Raw genomic sequence first — 18,212 nt, 5'->3', positions numbered from 1 at the left:
AAGGCACACAACACCTTCGTATTGTTATGGATATAGGTTGGGCTTGTGAACCTTCTGGAAGGGGCATCCCTGTACCACACATCATTATCTGAAGGTTCTCATTTAATGTATTTGTTTCCTTTGTGGGAAGAGTGGGCTAGTTGGGTTATATATTCATTTGATATTTTAAAACCCAAAATTTCAGGAGCTTTAGGAAGATATTTCTATCCCATGTCAGTGTGCAGGAACAAGCAGTCCAGAGATCATGTGGTAGCTCCAAGGTATCGAGGACGTAGAGGCCCCTTCTTTCCTGTTGCTCTTCTCCAGAATGGTGCACTTGACCAACTGCTGTCCAGCCAGCAAGAAGGGAGGCACACCATTTCTTTTTCAGGGTACAGCCAGGGTGTTGCGCCTGTCGCTTCTGTTCGTGTGCTGTGGGCCAGAATTTAGTTCCATGGTCACGCCTAGCTGCAAGGGAGGCTGGAAAATGTCTGTGTTCTGATTGGCCCAGATAAAAGTTGGGGTTTCTATTGGAAGAAAGGGAGAGTGGTCACAGGAATACTAGTAGCAGTCTCTGCTTCGTTTCCTCACTAGGGTACACTCTCTGGGGCTAGCTTGTCACTGTGCCCTGGGCCCAGCGCAGTGAGTTCTCAATACATGATTGTAGGACAAAGTCTCTGCACATGGCTGAGACTCAACAAACTAAGACCCATTTACTTTTCAACCACAGGGACTCCCCGTTTTCTGCATCTCTTCATTTTCTCAGTTTGGGTAGTGAATGTTCAGAGGGTGAGGAGTACCTTGTTATTGGAATCTTTTTGTTCCTAAGTCTCAGAAGCAAGTAGCAAGAGTTTGGACAGCAGAGGATTCATGTGAAACTTGTCTGAATTGCTTCGGTTTCTTCCTTTGGATAGCAAGAATTTGGATCACAAGGGGCCCTGGTTGTTCTCGGACAGCCAGTTTGGAAGGCTCGGTGGGCTGTGGCTGTGTACCTGTGGGTAGTGGAGAAACATGAGACCTTGGTGAGGAGTAATGGTGTGCTTGGTGTTTGCAGAGGAAGCTGCCTGAGCAAGACATCGCCCAAGGATCGTACATTGCCCTGCCACTGACGTTGCTTGTTCTGTTGGCCGGTTACAACCATGACAAGGTAGGACATCCGGAGACCTCATCTCAGGGTGAGTGAGTCCTTGCAGCTGTAGGAGTGACAGCAGAGGTTGTGCAGCATTATGGAAGTCACCAAATTTTGGGATCAGAAGGGCCTGTGAAGGCCTTAAGTCCAGTCCTAGGCCTTGTTTCAAAGCCATAAACCTCTAGTAACATCTCTCCAAGTCCTTAAACCCCTGAATACCTCTAGGGATATGTTGCTTCCAGAGAGAGGCCAGCCTGTCTCTGGGACCCTCTAGTACAAAGTCCTGCCTCATTGGAACTGGAATCTACCCGTTAGCACACAGTGTAGACCGTGCCTGAAGAAGAAGGTGTGTTGACAAGTGAGACTCCACTGTCCATGTGGGCAAAAGTCTTCTCCTGTCATCTCTCTCTTACTCTCTCTCTCTCGCACTCTCTCTGTCTGTCCAGCTCATTCCTTTGCTGTTGCAGTTGACAAGTCGACTGCAGGGAGTCCGAGCTCTTGGCCAGGCGGCCTCTGACAACAGCGGCCCGGAAGATGCAAAGAGACAGGCCAAGAAACAGAAGACGAGGCGGACGTGAGGAGGAAGAGGGGGCAGCTGCAGTCTCACTCGGGACAGGCCGCAGCCAGGGGCCACCACCCGCCATGGGATAAAAGCACAGAGCATGCGTGGATTAACTTCAGCCCGTGCTGTTGGCCCCGTTCCCCTGGCAGCCCAGCAGCCCGTACCTGTCCTCCCCTTCATGTGGCCCCGTGTGCAATGCAATGAATGGACCCTCCTGTCACTCTGCTGCACACGATTTATTTTCTGAGTCGAAGATAATTTATTATTATTATTTTTGTCAAAGAAGTATTTAAGCTGTGCTGCTGGTGTGAGAATGTCATTCTTAACCTTTAGCATTCGTTTGCAAGAAGAGCTCCAGTAAACGTGGCGTTTGGTTCCATAACGAAATACCTTTCGGGTTTATCTATTTCCTTAACTTCCCCTTGACTGCGAGGTCCCTGCTGGGAACTACAGCAGCCTGTCTCCACTGCTAGGAGAATGTGGTAGGAGGTAAACATCAATAAAAGTGCCCATTCGTTTGTGTTGTAGCTCATCTCAGATGTATTTCTTGGATGACATGGGCGTCATAAATTGAGCTGCATATAAGGTAGGTCAGAGTCCTGAGTGACCTGGCCTGGGGCACGAGAAGTGGCAGCGCCGCTGAGATGATCCCAGGCGGCTGACTTTTGGCTTCAGTGGTGGAAAAGTACGGGACGGCAGTTGTAGCAAATTGCAGAGCACCTGCCCACCTGCCGTCTAGAGGAGGCGTGGCCACTCAGCCCTGACCCACCGCTGCTCTGCAGGAATGCGCATTCATTTTTCTAGCAAAGCCGGAAAGATTAAGTTTTATGTGAGATCTTCCCAGTTTTAAATGTTAGTGACAAATTCAATTTTTAAAAAAACAACACACTCTGGCCAAACAAGATGCATGTGTGGGCTGGGTGAGGCTTGAAGCCTGCTGATTTGCATGAGATCCACAGGAAGTCGCAGCATTTTAGTAGCAGGAACTTAGTTCTTGTAGGAAGTCATTACGTTAATTACATTACATTGAAGGCGGGGACACATCCATCCACCCAACACTTACTGAGTGCCACATACGATAGGCATGGACATGAAGACGAGTAGAGTAGATGACACCACAAAGGAGGGGTGGCCACGTCTACATTGCTCCTCATGTCCCCAGAGCTTGGCACATATGTGGTGGGCATTCAGTAAGGAACAGAAGAACGCAAGCACTCGGGAATGAACAGATGGACACATGGCGCCCACCCGCACAGAGTACAGGACCCATGCTGGGTAGAGGGCAAGCCAGCAAGTCAACAAGAGCAATGCAGTGAGCCGAGGGCCTCCAGGTGGAGGGAGCTTGGGCCACAGGAGCCTAGAGCAGAGTTCTCATCCCACCTGAGGGCTTGAGGCAGCTTTCTGGATGTGACGCTTGAGCAGAGTCTGGAAGGACCAGGAATAGAGAGGAGAAACTGGAGTTCCTGCTGGGTGCCACTGCCCACGCGGAGGGCCAGCCTGGAGGACTCCCTGGCTCTTGGGGGCCACCGCAGAGCTGCTGTGTTCCCAGCTAGCGGCTCTTGGGGTGTGCACGGCGGAAGGAAGGTGAACTGTTGGCGATCTGGGACAGGCGTGACGCATAATCCATTGGAGTGTTTTCTAACTCGTAATCCAAGTGGACACCCAGAAACATCCCTTTTAAACATTAATGGGAATTTTATTGACACAGGGGAAGGTTGAAGAGCTTGTGAAAAATACAACTAAATGTCAGTTATGCTCTGTCCAGTTCCGGACGTGGCCATTAAGTGGCAGTCTTTCCCCGTCGCTGGCCACAGGTCACCCCCGGCATTGGGGGAACTTCTGTAGGGCATTTCTGAGTCCACCTGAAAGTCGACCCTGTTCTGTTGTGTATAATTTTCAATTTCTGGCAGTCTCGGGACAGAACTCCTCTGATCTTCCTGTGGGAAGTAAATGTTAATGTTGTTAGAGGACTTTGAATGGGGCAAACGTTCTACGAGACAGATTTTTTTCCTGAGGAATTGGAAAAATAACTGGCTAGATGGCGGTGCTTGGAGAACTCTGTTGCTTGCACATTTTTGCCTATTAAAGTGACCATAAAAACAAACAAAATCTCGATGAGGCCGCCCCGAAGAGTTTCAGGGCAGTGTGCCGCTCTAGGGCGATGGTTTCTCCTCAGTCTTCCTTTCTGGGTTTTCATGTTTTGAATTTTATTCACCAACCAGCAAGGATTGTTGAACTCCTGCCACTGGTAGAAGTCGGGGGTGGGAAGGACCTGAGGTGGTTGGGAGAATGTGTGTGTGTGTGTTGGGGGGAGAGGGGTATAGGGGGGCAGGTGTAGAGGGAAGAGTCAGTCCTCGTGCTAAACTCTAACAGTCTCGTTGTGAGGAAGGAAGATTCGTGCAATAAGGTAAAAGCAGTGGGTGTCTTCTAGGACTAAGCACACCAGCAGGAACGAGCAGTTCCTGTGTGCCAGGCACTGTGCTGGGAGGGCCCTTGTGGGCATGTTGACTCATCTTGACCTCACGAAGCAGGCACATTTGCAGCCCCATTTTACAGAAGGGGAAACTGAGACCTGATCTCATAGCTATCAAGTAGCAGAGCTGGAGTTTGAACCCAGGTCTAGTCTACGGCCATACCAGCCTGAACGTGCCTGATCTCGTCTGATCTCAAAAGCTAAGCGGGGTCCAGCCTGGTTAGTACTTGGATGGGAGACTGCCTGGGAATACCGGGTGCTGTAGGCTTATTTTTTTTTAATTATTTGGAAAAAAAAACAAACAAACAAACCCAGGTCCAAGAGTTTTTCATCACTCTGTTCTGCCCTTGCTGTATGCAACGAGATGGTGTCGTCAAGCACCGCTTGTCGGGATGACCCAGAGGTTTGGGACAGATATATGCCGTAGTCAAGTGAGTAAAGGCTCAGTGGCGTGGAGCAATGCCTGCCACGGATGGGGTGCCGGCGTCGGGTGAGGGTGGAGGATCTTTGATTGTCTCATCGGCATTGTTTCTGGAAGCACGGTTCCCATGACCAAGGCTGAGATCCAGTCCCTTCCCGGGCAAGATCCCCCTTTCCTTAAGGGCTGGAGCGGCCATAGAGAAGCGCGGGGGAGAGCGCGGGGGGCGGAGCCCGCTTGGCTGCCGCCGGCGTGCGCCGCGTGTTGGGCGGGGTGAGGGCCGTGTCCCTCCCCAGCACACACGGGGCTTTACGGTGCGTAGCCATTTACGGTGCGTAGCCAGCCCCGTGACCCACGCTGCCCCTGTGCGTGCCCCCCCCCACACACACTGAGCCGGGCGGGCCCGTGTGAAGTGGAACACGGCAGAAGCGACGGAGACGTGCGACTTCCCAGGCTGGGTGATAAGAGGCATCGCGTTTCACACTGGGGCTCTGGGGAAGCCGACCGCCTCGCATGACGAAGCTGAGGCGGTCCCCCGGGGAGGAGCCAGGGCCCCTGGCCAGCAGCCAGCACCAGCTCGCCGCCATGCGGGGCTGCCCCCTTGGAATGGGATCCTCCAGCCCCGGTCAGGCCTTCAGATGACTGCAGCTCCGACAGACGTCCGACTGCTACCTCTCGCGAGACCTCAGGTCAGTACAGCCCAGCCGAGCTCTTCCCAAGTTCTCAACCCACAGAGTCTGCGAATATGATACATGATTGTATTAGGCTTCTAAGTTCTGGGGTAACTTATACAATATTAAGTAAATAGAACAATGCTCAGTAAATATCTATCACATGAACAGACAGCGATGGAGAGACTCTGAGCAAACTGATGCATTTCTAGTTGTGTAATAGTCTTTTGGTTCCAAGTAACAGAAACCCAACTCCAACTAGCTTGAGCAAAATGGAGCATTTCCTGATCTCGTAATTGAGAAATCCAGCGGTGTTTAGCTTTGCACAGGACCCAGGGTCAGTTTCCATCTCCTGGCTCTGCGTCCCTCTAGCCAGCTCTCTCAGTAATCAGCGTTCTGCAAGACCACTCTGCCAGAAACGGACAGGCAGGTCCTCTAAACCAGGTCCAGGACTGTTTGCTCAGCCACCACTCTCAGAGGCGGGGGCAGAGGCAGCCGCTGAACACACATCCACACAGGGAAGTGAGGGTGGGGTTTTGGAAAACTGGCTTTTGGCTTTTGCCTATTGGTTCTGCCTCTGTGGAAGACGGTCATCGGCGGCGTTGGGCCTTACACCAGCTCACTGTGCAGCCCAGGAGAAGGAGAACTTCCTCATCCCTTAGCACCACATGTCAGTCCTGGGGCAGGTGAAGGACTGATGGGCAAAGTTTGCGGAACCCCTGAGGCCTGGCCACACACAAGCCACGCCCATGCCCATGTGACAGGCAGCCCCTGTGCCCGGGGCGCTGTATTACCCAGAGGAACAAGTGGTCCTGGGTGGGCACAACCAACAGGAGGCCGCTCTGCTTTCTTCCAAAACTTGATGACAAGACCTGCTCAAAGTCACCCACTTTTGGCTTTGCTTTTTCATTAGCAAAATGCCCCTGACCACATGGCCATGACCATGGTATGCCTGGAGAAGGGAGAAACTCACTTTACTGTGGGCCTACTGTGTGCTAGGGCCAGGAGACTCCTTTCCTGCCCTGGGGCTTGGTAGGTGGGGGAAGGTATGGTATAACTCGATTCCTCCCCCTTTGCAGTGGGGGGCAGATGTTTATGCTTCGTGATACAACGGTGGGATCTTGGTTGGATGGCGAACATTTTAATTACACCCTTTCCTCCCTACCTTCCACCTGGGGTGGTTTAAGATGTCGCAGATCGACATAGCCTTTAGGACGAGCGAATATGTTACTGTTTCACTGTGTGGATGAAACAGCGGCCCCTTCTCGCATTTGCTTTTCGGAATTTGAAGATTTTATAAAGTAAGACGAATGCATCGGAACAAGCGGTCCCCAATTCTGTGCAGATTCCGTGCCTCTGGAGACTGGCAGCCACCCCTCCCTGTCTAGACTGTGCAAGGGAGGCGGCTGGCAAGACGACAGAAGCCGACAGCTGCTGCATTTTCATCCTGTTCCTGCTCTCGGAGCTGGGAGGAAGAGGTGACCGACTAATAGCCACCGAGCGAGCAAACCTGCGACCTGCCCTTCTTGCTTCCTTTTCATGGCCTGGAGCGGGGAGGAAAATGGAGAACGAACATTTTGCTGCCTGCTTAAAATGCTTCTTGCTTTGCAGAGAGTTTGAAAACCGCCCCAGCTGAGTGATGACTGATACTCAACATGCATTTGTTAAGTAATTATGATGGCAAACAACTCTTCACATACGAACTATTTACATGGATGGTGCTCAAGAATTAGATTGGGCTAGCGCAGGGGTTAGCAGACTACGGCGCTTGGGCTGAATCTGGCCCGCTGCTGTTTTTGTAGATGAAGTATTAGGGGAGCATAGCTATGCCCATTCATTTCCAGATTGTTGATGGCTGCTTTCGCCCTGTGATGGCAGAGACAAGTAGTTGCAGCAAAGACCATATGGCCTCGAAAGTGTAAAATACTTTCTGGCCTCTAGTTTAGTGGATGTGCTGTAAAGTTTAGTTTTGAGGGAGTCATTAATTCATTCAACAAGTGTTGACTGAGTGTCTGCCCTGTGCTAGGCACTGCTTGGTGAGAAAGGGACACCAGGTCTCAGCTCCCGCGAAGCATGATGCCAGCAGGGGGAGGGACAGTGGACACATAAATTAGAGTTTCTTGCGAAATGGCAAATGTTACGAAAAAAAGAAACAGAACGGGGCAATGTGATAGGGGATGACTGGTGTCAGGGACGGTCTCTCCAAGGAGTTGGCATTTGAGTTGAGACCTGAGGAAGGGAAGGGGCCAGTCGTGGAAAGATCTGGAGGAAGAGCTGCCCAGGGAGAGGGGATAATGACTGTGAGGGCCCCAAGGAAGAAATGAGCTTCGTGAGTTTGAGAAACAGGCAAGAGGCCCATGTGGCCAAAGTGACAGGGAGGGAGAGGTGAGAAAGATGGCCAGGCTAGGTCACGTGGAAGCCCTGAAAAGAAGTCTGGAGTTTATTCTAATTGCAGTGGAAGTCATCGGAGGGCTTAAATGGGGAAAGGGGAATGATCTGACTTACATTTTTAAATAATTGCTTTTTTAAATTAGGGGGCGATTGGACTATTTGGGAGCAGCAAGAGTGAATGCAGGAGACCTGCAAGGAGAGTGTGGATTGGTCTAGGCAAGAAATGGCAAAGACTTGGCTTAGGGTGCTGGAAGTGAAACCGGCAGAAGCGGGTCAGCTTGGGGCTACAATTCAGAGACAACAGAAAGTTCTGCTGATGGATTAAATACAGGAGGCGAGGGAAGAGCCATCAGTGGTAAGTCGGTCCTACATTTCCGGACTGAAACACTGAACCAGTAGGGAAATTGAGAGCTCTGTCTTGGCCATCGTGAGTCTGAGATGCTTATGAGACACCCAGGTGGCTCTGAGTCTGAAGCTGGGTGAGAAATGAAGGCTGCAGATGAGACATGGTTAGCGGTTAGTGTTTTTAGGTGACAGATGAAGCCACGGACTGAGCAGCAGGCATCCTCATGAAGACCAAAAAGAGGAGGGGGCTGGGGACCACGCCCTGGGGCAGTTCAACCTTCAGAGGGTGGGCAGGGAGGTAGGGAGAAACCCGGCAGAGGGTGCTGCAGTTAATGCTCCACCCATTCATTGATGAACGAGTGGATGAGTAAATAAGTAAACGCGTGAATACTCATTAGTAAGACTGTTGGTCATGTCCATCCATGACCCACACGAGACCACGTCACCAGTTCACACTAGTCTTCTATTTGGAGAAACCGTATGAAACTGCCATTTTGTAGGTCAAAAATGGTTCGAATAATCGACCACCACACATGCATATGGACATTAAATAAGGAACCTGATGGTGGATGCGGGAGCCAGGTTTCCCACCGTTGTGTGGAGGCCACAGGTGAGCACAGGAGCCTGGGGTGACCTGTGGGCAATGAATTGGCATCGCAGATGTCAGCATGGGCACGTTTAGCTTCATATGGACACAGATGGTTACATAGAGAAGTCTGTACAGATGTGTGCACAGGTGCAGGTTGCTATTAATAACATGTGTGTCCGTGCTCTGTCAGCTGAGAGACACCCCAGGAGCAAGGAACACCTAGCGCTCAGGTCTCCTTTCTCTAATGAGCACCATCTCCAGTGAAAGGAACCAGGCTCTGCGGAGAAATCTCAATTCTAGGACTGAGGGAGGAAGTACGCAAGATGAGCCTGAAGCCTCTGGTAGGGCCAGAAGGTGAGGAAGTACCAAACAGAACCAAGCCAAACTGCCACAGTCATGGGGATCTCAAAGGGACACGGGAGCCACCTGCAAGAGCTCCCAGTGGTCAAAGCTAGGACACTTGAAACAACAAAATGAAGCAGTGTTAGATCAGAACCAAAGCATAAAATAAATACCCATGAATCCATACTGATATAAATAAAGGATTAAATGGGAGAGGAGACAAATGTCCCATGCAGAATTCCAAATAATTTATGTGGCTCCTCCGTCCTCGAGGAGGTGGAGCACAACTCCCCACTCGGTAAGTGCTGGCCGTGCATAGTGACTTTCTTCCTAAGAGCACAGTATGGAAAACGGGGGCGGGGAAGTAACTTTACCAGTGGAGAAACCTGACAGATCCCACCTCAGCCAGGTGAGCAAGGTCACCGCCAACAGCGCTGGGTCATTGGGAGAGACTGGGCCCTCGATACCCAGTGATGAGAATGACACTTTACCTCTGTGGTCTTCCTCCCCCTGACACATAAAAGTCCAATCTAATTATGAGGAAAACATCCAACAAATCTCAGCTGAGGTCTATTTCTGCAAAATACCAGACCAGCACTCCTCCAAACTCTCAATGTGGGATCTTGGAACAGAAGAAGGCTGTTAAATAAAAACGAAGGAAATCCAAATAAAGCATGGACTTTAGTTGATGCGTCCATTTGTGGGGTACATGGAATCTCTCTGTTCTGCCTTCACCATTTTTCTAAAACAGTTCAAAAATAAAAAGTTTATTTAAACATTTGTTGTTTTAAAACAATAGTTGAGTACCAGCAGTGTCATATGCCAACTTAGTACATCTTTTACCCAGTTTAGATGCAGGAATTTGTATTGAGCTGTCTGACCTTGGTGGCCTGACCTTCCCCATGGCCAATGACCCGGGTTAACAGACAAAAAGCTCAGGTTAGGGTTGTGCCCTGTGGCCATAAAATAGCCCAGCATCCAGACAGCACTCATTGTCATCCCTGAAAAAGCCAAGGAATATGAGTAGAGTAGGCAGGGGTTGGCAAACTATGCAGCTTGTCCACTGTCCACTATCCACTGTCTGCCTGTTTTTGTAAATAAAGTTTTATTGGAACAGCCACGCCCATTCATTTATGTGCCTTCTGTGACTATATTGGAGTGACAACAGGGAGTCGAGTAGTCGCAGCAGAGCGTGTAAGGCCCACAAATTATATTTACCATCTGGCTCTGTACAGAAAAAGTTTGCCAACTTCCAGGACAGGGGACACAAGTCCTGTCACCATCCCATCGTTTAGCGGGAAGGGACAGGAATTTCTATCCAGGGACAAGTTGGTCTTTTAACAGCAGAGCACAAGCTGGACAAAGCCCAGGGCTCTCTTCTTTGGGACCGAAGCAGATCATTAATATCGGACGTTTACAGCCTGTCTGCACCATTGCACGTCTACGTCTCCCGGTACGGGGCTCCCACATGCAGGGGCAGGGCTGTGCGTCTTCATCGGCTTCCTGACGCCTCAGCGCATATTGACTCCGCAAAATGTACATTTCTCTGGAAGGAGCGTCTCCTGACATGACAGGAGATCACACATCGCTTGTTTTCTGTCCCTTCCATTCCCCTCTGAGCGTGATAAAACCATGATCTAGCCTCGCCGAGGGACCTTTGTGTCTCTTGGAAGCAGGGCTTCTCTGGCTTGCTTGCTTTTGTCATCTCTTTCAAGCCAGCGACGCAGGGCGGAAAACGTTTACTGGCTTTGGAGCCAGATAAAACTGAGTGCGAGTCCCGCCCCTGTGATTGCCGGGGCTGTGTGGCTTTGGGAGGGCCACTGAGTGTCCCTCAGTCTTAGGCTGTTCAGCAGTAAAGTGGGGATAATCCCAGCATTGTAGGGTGCTCGTGAGAATTCAGAGAAATGATGCTCACAGAGCAACTGGTCCAGAGCGTGGTTCGCGGTACGATCCCTTTGCGGAGGCAGCGTTGACATCCGGCTGGTATCTGCTGGTGTGGCTGTGCCCATTTGTTGCAGCTGGTCACAGTGTCAGTTCTGATTGGTCCGTGCTTGTGCATCTCAAATGTTCAATATTTTGAAAATCACCCCTGGCTGGAGAGGAATACTCTCCGCCCTTCGGGTCCGCACAGGTGTAGATGCTGCTGGAGCCCGAGCTGCATGCTCTTTGCTTGGCAGCACTGCTTTCCAGCCCTGTGAGTGCTGGCTGCAAGAGCTCACAGCTGTCCCTTCTCCAGAGACTCTCTCAGGTGGGAGCCACCTTGCCTGGGAGGGAATGCCACGTTTCAGCAATGGCCCGGGGACTAACTGATACAGCAGTAGGACTGGCTGGCCCCTGTCCCTGGCGGAGACAATTCTGTGATGCACCCTCTGCTCACGGGATCGGGCCGGACTTTAGCGACCACATTCTCACTCCGCTTGTCTCCTTCTGCATCCTGCAGACTTTACGTCCCTCCTCCTGAAGTCCTCCCTCAAAAAACCACATCAAAAACAAAAGAAAAACGCAAACCACATCTGCCCGAGTCCCTGTCTCCAGCTCTGCCTCTAGGAAAGCTGGCTGAAGGCCACAGTGTCAGCTGTTACAGATCTAGATCATTCTGCCATCTCCAGGACAGAGGCCCATCCCTGGAGACCCAGTGGGGAGGGATCTGAGGGACCATGGGGCTGGATTGGTGGGGTCTGTGGGCAGGCAGGGATGCCGTGGGGATGTGACTCAGGGGTTTTGTCGAATATCTTTATCCTCTTGACACGTGCCAAAAAAAAAAAAAGAGAGAGAGATCAGACTCCAGGGCTTCGTTCATGCCACACTGCGGCCCCGTCATTTGTTGTGCTGCCAGCAGGACAGGAATGTGCCCGTGTGAGTGTGACACGCATTTGTGTGTAGGGTTGTGTGCGCGGGCGGGAATGTGTGTGAGCTGAGGCTGTGAGTCTAACTTCTGGCCCAGTGTCCCAGACTGGGCTGGCCCTGCCCTTCTCCTGCTCTGCGCCCCTTGGGTGGTGACAGCTGGCAAATGGGGAAGGCACTGGGATGCCTTTTTCACTGGGACACTGGGCCATCCCCACCGTATTGGGCCTTTTAGCCTCTTGGTCATGACTTGGGCTCTGCTGGCCTTAAGGGCCTGCCAGAGACGCCATCTGGTCTGGAAAGTTGTCAGCCTGGGCACAGCCCACTGGCCACTGCCTGCTTGTCTGTGACTTCTCTGTCCAGGAAAACAGCCCAGCCTGACCTACGTGGGCACTGGGCATGGGGCCATGATTTGGGAAAGGCTGGGTGAGGGTCAACCTGGTTTCTGGACCCAGCTGTGCCTTTTGCAGGAGACCTTGAGGGAGTTGGTGCCCCCTGGCTTCATCCTAAGCCCTCCTAGGGAGAACTGGCCTCCACTAGGTTTGCCTAGGCTGGGCAGTTCCACCTAGTGATGGGCTGGGAGAAAGACAATATTTGGAGCAGTCTTGTGTTCAGCAGGACTCTTGTTCACAAGATTTAGAAACCCGGCTCAAAATAACTTAGGCCAATGTCTCTCCGAGCCCAAGGCAGGGCAGTAATGCAACCGGGCTTCAGGAAACTGGAATCCATTGACTAGGTCCTTTCTTCATCTTAGGTACGGTGCTAAGGGCTTTATTGTAATTTTTCTTACTTGATTCTCGAAACAAACCCAAGAGGAAACAGGCTCAGAGTAGTTAAGCTGCTTCTTAAGGTCACACAGTAAATGTCATCACTGGGACTTGAACTCAAGTCCTTCTGACTCTGACGTCTGTGCTCTTAGCCACTGTGCAACACGTCATCTCAGCCCCTCCCGCCATTGTATATTAGCCAGGGTTGGCCGAACTGCTGTAACAAATAGACTCAACTGTGACAGGGCACAGACGACAGGGATTTATTTCTTATTCACGTTGTAGTTCAGGGTGGTCCCTACTGAATGGGGACGGGTGGGTCTGTGTTCTGCATGGTCCTGGGGGCTCAGGCTTAGGCCCTTCAGCATGTGGCTTCTCAGGGCACCTTGGAGACAGAGCTGGCGTGGTAGGACTGTATGGGCCAGAACAGGAAGGGACTCGCTGCTGCTGTCCCCTTCCCACCGAGTGGAATCTAGTCCTGTGGCCCCACCTGGTTGCAAGGGCTGCTGGGAAATCCCATCCAAGAACGGGAAAGACCCAATGCGATAGGCAGCCGGTGGTCTCTGCCACATATAACATGTATTTTCATCATTCCTCACTCTCTTCCAGCCCTTGTTTATAAGTAGTTTTCCCACTTGGAACCATAATATGTATTCCAGTTTTTGTTTGACATCTTTCATTTATCATAATCCGTTTTCCGCGTGGCTCAACTGAGTTTTCATGATCATGGTTATTGGCCGTGTACGCCACTGTCGGACAGTTAACTCGTTCCAGTTTTTTCAGATTATAAAAGAGTAAACACCTTTATGCAAAAAAAACCCCTTTGCTACTGTTGAATTATTTCTTTAAATTCTCAGGAGTGAGAATGCCAAGTCTAGTGATTGAACATTTTTATGGCTTTTGACACTTCATACCTTACTGCTTTCCAGAGAGTTTGTATCCAACTACAAAGATACTTGCAGCGTTACCAGCACTGAGTGCTATAGGCTTTAAATAATTTAGTTGTAGAATGGTTCCTTGGTTTAATAACCAATGCTAGCCTTTTCCAGGTCTCAACCCTTTAGGGTAGGAAGTGTTTAATGTGTGTATCTGGCTAAGTCATATCTACTGCAATTTAGCTTCGTTTTTTGTCTCGGGCAGGGTGTGCATGTGCATGTTACAAAATTGTTCACTCAACAAAAATTTAAGGAGTACCTGTTAAGTGCCAGGCAGTGGGCTAGGCTCTGGGCATACAGTGAATAAAAAAAGACAAAATCCTCACTCTCCTGGAGTTTAATATTCTAGTGGGAAGACAGACATTGGTGAAATAAACACATGAATACATGGGGTCATCTTAGTGACAGGTGCCAAGAGGAAAATGGAGCTGGGTAATGGGAAGTGACTGGGTGATTCTAGTCTGGGGGCGGATCTTGATACTGAAAATTCTCACTGACTCTCTCTTCAAAGACGTCTATCTTCCATAGCTCATGGCGCCATCTTGCCATCTTACACTTTTACAGAGCCCTTCTCTGACTTTTGAAAATCTTGGTTCTGATCCATTAGGCATTTGTTTTATTGTTAATTCTCAGTTCAGCTTTATTTCCCAATTGTTGGTGGTGGTGGAAGAATCATTCTCCCTCCTGAGGTTTCCTGCCCTGCCAGAGCAGAGCCTGGTCTTTGATCCAACGCTGCCTGCCCACCCCCACCACAGTGCCGGGCACATGAGGATTGAATGAAGAAACTGTAAGATCCTCCATTCTCCTGTGGACTCCTCAAGGGCCATTTTGGGCTCAGTGACTGTTGTATTCTAGCCCTTCCAGTATACCTGGCACACACTAGGTGCTCAGTAAATGTAAGCTGAATTATTTGAAGTGTGTTCACATTTACACTTGAGATCATTCCTTAATCCACTGCTGCTTAAGTATGGTTTGGGGACCCATAGCTTGTACCAGTTATAGACTTTGTGGGGCTCAGTGCAAAATAAAAACGCAGGGTTCCTTGCTAAAAAAACTATTAAGAATGAAGATGGTGACAACAGAGCATTAAACCATGCACGAGCCCCTTTTGAATGTCGTACACCCATGAAGCAGCATCAGCACCATCTTGAGAAACAGACTCTCAGGGCCGGCTCAGACCTGCTGAGCGGGGATTTCTGGGCTGGGGCCCAGGAAGCTCCTGGCGATACTTGTGCACAGGGAAGTGTGAGCTCTGTCTTTGTCTTTTAGCCTGGGAGAAGTCATGAAGGCCTGTCAGAGAGAGAACCCTGCCTGCGATGCTTCATTGGTCTGACCCAGGCCAGCATTTATCATGTAATGGTCTCGCTTTTGGTGAGTGGCTTTGACAAAAGGAGCCATTGCTTAAGTTGGTCTGGGACCAGGCACTTCATCTGCCCCACGTGTCTGATCCAGCGGTCTGCTCATCCTTCAAGTGCCTTCCTCCGGTGCTGAATCCATCCATTGCCTTGGGCGCAGCGAAATGACTCCTTAGCAGGCACTTGGCAGCTTGAGTCCCATGTGGGTCTAGTGATGGGGCCTCTTCAGAGGCTGACCCTCTGTTGGAGGTGTGGTGAGCTCCCTGTCATGGAACTGTGCAAGTCGAGGCTCGATGATCACTTGGCAGGGATGCTTTCAGGGGGACCAGCATGCAAGGCATGGCCAGACTGGGTCCCTCTCAACATTCGCAAACGCCTCTGCCCCTCTCTGTGCAGTGCCAGCACCTGCTTCCTCCTGCCTGTGCCTCTTCATCACCACAATCCACACAGAGCTGAGGAACGAGGATGAATGATACCACCGTGGTAGAAAGTAAAGACCATGGAATCATCCCCCAATGTGTTGACCTATCCTAGGTGTCCTCCCAGCATTGTATGATCTTGAGCATGTGCAACAGATGCCCTTTTTGTCCCGCCCATATCCCTCTGGCGAGCGGTGTGCTGGAGTCAGCTGGTATCGGCTTGCGAGAACCAACTGTTCAATTTTCAGGAATATTGCAAGCCAGTTGACATCATGTTGGTAGCTTGAAATTGGCCATCGTGGGAGTATTTACACTACAGGCATCGGCAAACATTACAAATCAAGGCTTCCCTTGCCCCACCCCAATCTGGAGTTAAGATTTAACAACCCTAGTTGGTTTTCTGTCACTTTGCAACAGAAAGAGACACGGCCAATACCACCTCTGAAATAATCAGGCAAGAGCCAGATGCCAGCTATGTTTAAACATTTGAGATAATCAACGTGAAGCTTAAAAGAGAAGAGAATCTCAGGGCTGTGGACTCTGAGTGTTTGGCACCCTAGAGAATCATTCGGGACCAAGGAGGGGTTGCCAGTCCAGACGCAGGGCTGGGGCCCAGGTGAAGCGGGGAGGGACAGGTACCACAGACTGACAGTCAGGAATGGCAGAGACATAAATCAGGGTTCTAGGACTGGGAGGTGTGTTTCCTTGGAGGAAGTGCTGCACGGTCTAAGACTAACAGGTGAGAAGGGCTCAGCTTGAGTCTGGGGGACCCTGATTGTTCAGGGGAGCTTTGCTTTCTGTGGTGAGATTCTCGTTGAAAAGATGGTGGAACGGAGAAACTTAAGAAAACCAGGTATTATTTTCCAGTTGGTTTCTGTACTATTAATAGCGACAGATTCATTTGAACACCTATTATGTGCTATACACTCATTTCTTTCATGTGTGGTATTTATTCCTTCCAATCAGGGCTGCCATGTACATCTGTTCATATTGAGTGCCGTAAAACTCAAGGAGGGAACCATTGGCATCACAGTTTATTTGAACAGCACCCCTTGGAATTGTGCAGTGCACAACTTTTGCAGCAGTACGGGCCAGTCCTGTTTCCAACAAACTGCAGGTTAGGTGGTGTTATACCTCCATTTTTATGGATGAGGGAACAGGCAGAGAGAGGGCAGATGATTTGCCTAAGATCACATAGCTAGTGGAGGGGAGAACTTTAACATGAACCCTGATCAGATTGACCCACTTTCCATTATTGTTATCTACAGTGGGCCTTTGGCAAGTGCTTGCTGAGCTGAACAGGCAATGAACAGGGATGCGGGGCTCCATGAAGAAGACTCATCCAGGGAGCTAGACAGAGGAAAAAGGACTTGGAGACGAATGTGTGTTTTCTTGTTCCCAGTAGAAATAAATCCACTAATGTGCCTCGAAGTTCATGATGAAAGGGCTGATTTCTGCAGACGTCACTAAACCTTGGGGAAGTCTGGGGAGCTGTCCAGCATCCTGATGGAGCACACAGCCAGGCTTGCCTGGCTACTTGGTGGAAACTTGTTTATTACCCTTGTGTGTCCTTCACTGTCCCTAAAATATGGTAGGGGCTAAACAACGTTGGTGAGATGGGATTTAAAAAGAATCATACCTTTGCTGAGAAACGCTTCTTTGAGATACTTAGCTGGATAAAGTTAGGGTCTGAGGATTTCTATTTAACCTGGAGATAGAAAAACCCGTGTGTAAGACTCTACAGGGATTTGCTATTTCTTTCTGAAATTGACCTTCAGATGGGACTGTGTTTGACCTGTACGTTGTTTTAAGTAAATCTGAATGAAAAGCAAACACTTAAATGGTAGAAGAATTTATGTTCACAATCCTGATTTTGACCTCTTAAAAGTCAGAAGATGGGGCAACACGGCCCCACGTCCCTGCAGGGCAATGAGCAGTTGGAAGTGAGAGGCAGCCGCCCGCTGGAGGCAGAGCCCGGCTCTCTGTTCGCCGCGGTCCTCACCACTCCCTATTGTGTCATTCTCAGACTACTTGTCTCATTTCTGTTGTTCACTAGTCCTTATAGACATTTGAGTTTAGGATTCTTACTTTGAAATCCGGGCTGGAAGACCAGCCATTTTTGTTTTTTAGTGCAGCTTTTCACCTAAAGTGAGAGTCACAAAGATACAATAGTTTCTCATCTCTTTTTGGAGATGAGGAAACTGTGGAGGTTAAATCACTTGCCTGGGGTCACAGGGCAGGACAGTGCTGGTTCTAGAGAGTCAAGTGTCTTTCTCCTTGTGGCCCACTAGAACGTCTTCCACTGCCCTTTTTGACTTGGCCACCGGGGAACTCAGAGCCACATTCTTAGATCCGGTTTAGTAACTAACCTTCTGGCCTAAATATCTTTATTCTACCCTCCAGCCTGCTCTATCCTTCAGTTTTTACCTCTAATTCTAGATTATCTTTCTCTAGCCCCAATTTAAATTTATATCCTATAATTTTGTCATATGTATTTCTTGGAGTCTACTGTTAAGTTCTACATGGGTAGTGAATGAATAAGTAAAATGCAATGAATTTTAAAAGCCCAAATCACACCAGACTCCATGCTGGATGACTTGTCATCGACCCAGACTATGGCTCTATACTCACCAATCACCAGGAGATTTTTTTTTTTTTTTTAGCTTTTTGCCAACAATACAATTTGCTTTCGTGGCATTGAAGCGGTCCGGGCTGATGGCTTCCAGCCTGCACCAGCCATGTGGGGTTGGTGTGGTGTCAGGAGGGGGCTGGCAGACTCTGCCCCCAGACAGGCACCAAGGCTGGAGGTGGGGTGGGGGCAGCTTCGCCACCTGCCTGGCATCCGGGTCTGCATTAGAGAAAGAATTCCAGACACCGCTGATTCCCGCTCTCTCCGAGTTCCACTGATGTGGCTTTTCCTGCAGAGATCTAGAGAGACCATTTCCAGCTGGGAGTTTCTGACTTTTTTTTGATTTTGAACATGTTCTGAATAT

The 18,212-nt window shown here is 49.9% G+C and overlaps 1 protein-coding gene across 1 annotated transcript in view; it reads left to right on the top strand.

Moving 5' to 3' along the window:
* LOC105812995 (nodal modulator 1) overlaps positions 1–1,963 on the top strand; it is a gene marked incomplete at its 5' end in the record, with an annotated part of 57,009 nt that extends 55,046 nt beyond the window's left edge. The window contains 2 exons of the mRNA XM_012647556.1: positions 1,034–1,126; positions 1,555–1,963. Coding sequence (XP_012503010.1) covers positions 1,034–1,126; positions 1,555–1,686 — 225 coding nt within the window. The remainder of the gene's footprint in view (positions 1–1,033; positions 1,127–1,554) is intronic.
* Between the last annotated feature and the right edge of the window lie 16,249 nt (positions 1,964–18,212).

Source organism: Propithecus coquereli, unplaced genomic scaffold, assembly GCF_000956105.1.
Source record: "Propithecus coquereli isolate 6110/MARCELLA unplaced genomic scaffold, Pcoq_1.0 Scaffold27, whole genome shotgun sequence".
NCBI lineage: Eukaryota > Metazoa > Chordata > Mammalia > Primates > Indriidae > Propithecus > Propithecus coquereli.
The sequence above is the reverse complement of the archived record's forward strand: the minus strand, read 5'-3'. Positions and strand labels throughout refer to the sequence as shown.